This window comes from Asparagus officinalis, chromosome 5 (genome assembly GCF_001876935.1).
Source record: "Asparagus officinalis chromosome 5, Aspof.V1, whole genome shotgun sequence".
NCBI lineage: Eukaryota > Viridiplantae > Streptophyta > Magnoliopsida > Asparagales > Asparagaceae > Asparagus > Asparagus officinalis.
In genome coordinates this window covers 25,722,442-25,727,840 of record NC_033798.1, presented here as the reverse complement: position 1 = coordinate 25,727,840, position 5,399 = coordinate 25,722,442, and the positions used below count along the sequence as shown (strand labels likewise).

The following is a 5,399-nucleotide window of genomic DNA, read 5'->3' as shown; positions in this document are numbered from 1 at the left end:
CTGTATGCTCAACAAGTACCTGTAAAGGGAACTGGGCCATCTCTTGGTAACGCAGTAATATATCAAACATTTCTCTACAGCATATTCATGTCGCGTGATAGTACATATGGCAAGAAAATAACTCTTAAGGTTTTGAATCAGCTAGAATATCAAAATGCTAACACTAAGGGGTTTTTATTCCTAGAAACCATTTTAAACAAATGGTCATTATACTCAAAACACCCTTGGTTTCAAGTTATACATAAATAACTTTTACAATGGGTTTAAGTTGCAATCAATCAACCCTCAATTAGAGTTTTAACTGAAAAATCCTAATATATCTTTAAAAAACTCACATTCAAGTTATGCAACTCATATTGTTAATTTTGATTTTTGCGTGAAAATTGACTAGGAGGTTGTTGATTACAATATAAACCCACTTTAAATGTGGTATATGTATAAATTGAAAATCAAATATGGATTCTGTATATTGACCCTATTTTAAAGAGGGCTTCTACGAAAAATACCCTGTATATATTTGAGAGATAATATTTAGGTAGCTAATTAAACTGTGTATATTTTGTTACTATGTACGTACAATAATTTGCCATTAACTGCACACAGTATCCACTCTAGAAACACCGAGACAACCAGCTGGAAGTTTGTTGATAGAAATAGTACACATAAGCGCGATGTCTTCCTCAGTACAGTTGAAGAAGGAATGAGTTGTCAACATGCAGAGGTAACTGTCAATACTTATTGCAAATTAATATAAATTTATGAAAAGGAACACAAGTCCAAAATCAATAATCCTAATTTATGTACATTCAAAAAATAACAAAGAATAACATCAACACATAAGAACAAAGGATAAACATGAAAAAAGGTAGTGACATAAAGAACTAGTCATAGTGACATAAAGAACTAGTCATACTATATGGGAAATGTTTTAGCTATATTAACATTTTGACCCATAAATATCCCAAAGACAGTCTACAAAGATACAGGTTACAAAACAAACTAAAGCACACTTCCAAAATCTACAACAATCGTAATGGATATCAAACATCCAAAGAATAATACTAGAAACACATATAGCGCACTTTCCTTTCGTAATTTACAAACAAAGGTAACAACAGCACTTTTGTGTTTATTCCCACCATAAAACTTAGTTAACTCAGCGACGCATAATATACGTCCTTCACTTGGACTCCTTTGTTTTTTTCACTATCCCTTCGTTGCCTGCCAACATCATGTACTTATCCCTTCTTGTCAATCCAGTACACTCAAACCCCAATGAATCCCCCAACTGCTTCTGGATCAAGTTAGCCACCTCCGACCCGCTCAACCCGCCGGCACATGTCATCTCCCTCGGCACCTGCTCCAACAACTCAACCCGATAAGATGGTATCGGGTTCATAAAGAAATATAACGGATCCAACCCTTTATGCCCGCTAGCAGTAGTCCCGTAAAACCAGCTTCCCTTTGCATCCATAGCCACAGGCACAATATGATCCGCCAGCTCAGCAAACAAGGGACTAAACCTTAACAAATAGGGTTCACGGCAAGTTGTCCCTTCAGGACAAATTGTCAAGTCACCCTGTGACAGTAATTTCAACATGGTATCTGAGTCAGATTCTCGATTTCTTGTGAGCCTCACCGTGCGCATGGGTGCTATGGCCTCAGATATCGGGCTGAGGCTGTACGTCACTGCAGGGACGGGCCGTTGCAGCGCCGTGGCGAGCATGACAGGGTCAAGCAGGGTACGGTGAGTGCACACATAGACGATGCCTTTTTTATCATGGGTTTTATCGGCAGTTTTTGTGTTGGTGTTTTTTGAGTGGTGGTGGAGGCGGAAGTGGACACCGGTGAGGGCGCCAAGGAGGAACATGATTTTGTAAGGGGGGAGGATACCGAGGGCGATGCGGGCGATGGAGAGGGGGATGGAGAATGGGAGGAAGAGGAAGAGGGAGAGAGTGGAGAGAGGAGTTGGGAGGAAGGCTAGTCTACTATCATGGAAGACTAGAGGTTTTGGGTATTTGTCCCTTGGCATTGTTGATGTGGTGTTGGTGTTGCTTATAATGTAGGCTTCCTGAAATTACAACAAAAGACAAAAAAAAAAAAGTTTAGGAAATGTTTGAATGATAATCGTACCTGAAATGTGTATATGAAAGTGTTACACATGATCTGTTTTTTTTTCTCTAGTACTGATCTTCACATCATCATGTATCTCTTGGTTTGCAAGATGTTATAATCATACGCCTATAGAACTCATATGAAGTGTTTAATCTGTCGTATAGCCGGTCCTATAGTTATAGATATAAACAGAATTTCTATGTTTCTCTCATGTCAGTGAAAATTAATGTGACTAAAATTGAACATGCACTTTCTAAGCCAAAAGGCAAGGGGACACACATGGTTTCATAAATGAGGGATAATCAAGCAAAGATTCCCACAACAATGAGGGGCTGTTTGGTTGTATGTTTTTACTATGTAAAAGGATGGAAAGTGTAAAAAAATGAGTCCCAATGTCGGCTTTTATCACTTTACATTGTTTGTTTAAATTCTCTTTTACATGAAAAGCTTACACCTTTTGATGAGGTGTCACCGAAAGCAAAATCACCAAATTAAGAGTGATTTTGTTGGAAAGCTGACACAATGTCATAAATGTGTCCAAAAAAATAATAAAAAAGTCAAAACCTTGTAGAAAGTGGTGAGGTGGATAACCATTTTTTATTTTGTGTCATAAATACTCTAGTTTACATTATACTATCCAAACAATGTAATACTATTATTTTAGGATTCACAAAGATTCCTAACCAAACAATGTAAACACTCGAATAGAAAGTGGTGAGGTGGATAATCACTTTCTATTTTGTGTCATAAATACTCTAGTTTCCTAAGGGCATCCAAACAGACCCTGAGCAATAATGCAACACAACCACATATACAAGGAAATGTCCCTAACAAGATGGGAAAGAAAATTTGAAACTACTTCTAATGCAGTAGACATATATAAGAGATTGATTTCATATAGGAGATGACAAAGAAGAACTAATGCAGTAGATAACCAACAAAATCCTATAGCATATTAATTTCCCCATTAGATGTTGAAGACACTAAATTCTCTTTAATGAAATTAAACCACACTTGTCTTTTCCAATGGCCTAGAAAAGGACCTCTTTTTAATGAATGCCTTCAATATGTGCTCCAAATAAGTAAATATAATTGATGTAACGAAAAGACTGCCACATCACAGGTACATAAAATATGGTTATAAGAAAGGGAAATTGAAGCTAATTCTAGTAGAGCATGGTAAAAGAGGTTGGTCTTGTACATGAGATGATAGAAACATTAACGCAACAGCTAACCCCAAAAACTTAAAGCATGTTTACTTATTCATTAAATTATTATTGAAGGCATTAAATTCTACTTACTTAAACTAAACAAAAACTTTTTTTAATGACCTAGAAAATTAGCTATTTCTAATGCATGCCTTCAATAATATGTTCCAAACAAGCAAAAACAATTGATGAAAATAATGGACTAGCAATAAAAATATAAAATATACATGAAAAAGTACATGTGTGCATGAAACAAAAGCATCATAATAAGATGGAGGTTTACATGCCTTGCAATGAGATAGCAAGAGATGGTCATGAGTGTTGTAGTAAGAGCTCACAAGCCCCACATCAGCCTTTTCCTCCTCAAAAACCTCCTTCATCCTTAAACCCTTGTGCTTCAAATCAAGCCCTGAGCAACAAACAAACCCACTAAAGTAATTACTCCCCTTAACAACTTGTAACTCCGTACTTAATACCTCACTAACTCCCAAGTACTCTTTAGCGAACCCCTCAAACATAACTCTAGGCAAACCGCAAAATAAAACCCTCCTCCCTTTAACCAAATCAACCACTTCCCAACCTTGAAGGTGCAAATTCTCAAGAAAAAACTTAGGCAAAACCGCCCTACTAACCAACTCCACGTCCTTGGTCTTAAGCCCACAAAATGTAACAAACACCATAATTCTAAGACTAACTTCACTTCGCCAACCAAAAGCCCATAACAGTGGAGATGTTAGTAAAAGTAGTAGAGCTCTAAGTAGGCTACCACCTTCGAAGGCTACTAACATGAAGTACGGAAAGAAATGAGAAGGGGTTGGTCTAAGGAGGGTGCCATAGAAATTAGAGGCCAAGGATTGGGGTGCACTCCCTTGGAATTTAGTAGTACACTTGGACAAATTTGAGGTGGATTTTTGGGGGACTTTGTGGAGGAAGCCATAGGTTTTAAGCTTTCTAACTGCCTTGTAGAATGACAAGAGCCAGTGAAGTGCCACCTTTAGGAGAACCATAAGGACTACCATCTTTTTTGAACTTTGTTGAATGTTTCTCTTTTTGCTTGATATGAAAATATTGAGAGTAGGAGGCGTGTGTATATATAGGGATTAAAGAGTGGGGAAGTCGGTAGGTGGGTGAAATAATTAGCGAACTTAAGAGGGTAGATACCCGCTTATGTCTGTGATTGACGTGGCGCTTGCTTCTTGGTCCACGTCAGCAATGGAGCGTGGGACCACATAGAGGGAAGTGTGCATGCATAGGAATTTGGTTATGTGGTTGTGTGAACCGATTGCATTCAAGAGGAGCAATGAACCGTAAAAAATGCACACTGTTTTCTGCAAGATCTATTTTTAAATAAATTTGTTTTACATGAAAAAGGTGGGTCAAATCCCCAACACAAATCTCTTGCTTGCTTGATTCTACGTACAGTATTTCGTTTACGTTTATTCTACTTGCATGTTTACTCAAGAGACGAGATTACATACACATTATAAACATATGTAAATGTTGGGATCGATGTGTCTTATATCTATTTTAGTATTCAATGAGCTTTAAGCCTAGCAGGACTTTGGGCCAAATTAGTGCTAGGATTTAGCACTATATAAGTATCTCTTATGTGAGAGAACTTATGAGAGATCGGGGGCCTTGGAGAGAACATGATTGGAGAACTATGTGTGTATGTGAGGTTGAAAAAGGATGAGAGATGAGTGATTCTCTTCTATTGTTCTTCCTCTTACGTAAAAGATTTCTCGTGTTGTTTATCCTGCAGATATAGATCGAACTTGGTCAACCAAACCACGTTAAATCTTAGTATTCTTCTTCTTGCTTGTTGTTTACTATCTTGTGAACTTGTGGTTTGATCTTAGGGCTGCGGAGGTAAGAATTGGGGATCGTTGATTGCCCAACAGTAAAGAGCCCTTGATACTCCTATCAGCTAAAACATATATAAGAAAACAGAATAGAGATGTTATGCATATGACCTAGATTTTACGAATTAAATTTGTCAAATTGCTTACACGATGACCTGTTGACTTAGTCAACTAGTTATGCACTTTAACTCTTTAAAGTGCAGGACATGAACCG

The 5,399-nt window shown here is 37.5% G+C and overlaps 1 protein-coding gene across 1 annotated transcript; it reads right to left on the bottom strand.

Annotated features, from left to right (window-relative positions):
• On the bottom strand, positions 918-4,370 carry LOC109842757 (glycerol-3-phosphate acyltransferase 1-like). The gene is made up of 2 exons (XM_020411636.1): positions 3,611-4,370; positions 918-2,071 (listed from the first exon to the last, which is right to left on the bottom strand). The coding sequence occupies exons 1-2, from the start codon at positions 4,340-4,342 to the stop codon at positions 1,181-1,183; spliced, it is 1,623 nt and encodes a 540-aa protein (XP_020267225.1). The 5' UTR covers positions 4,343-4,370; the 3' UTR covers positions 918-1,180.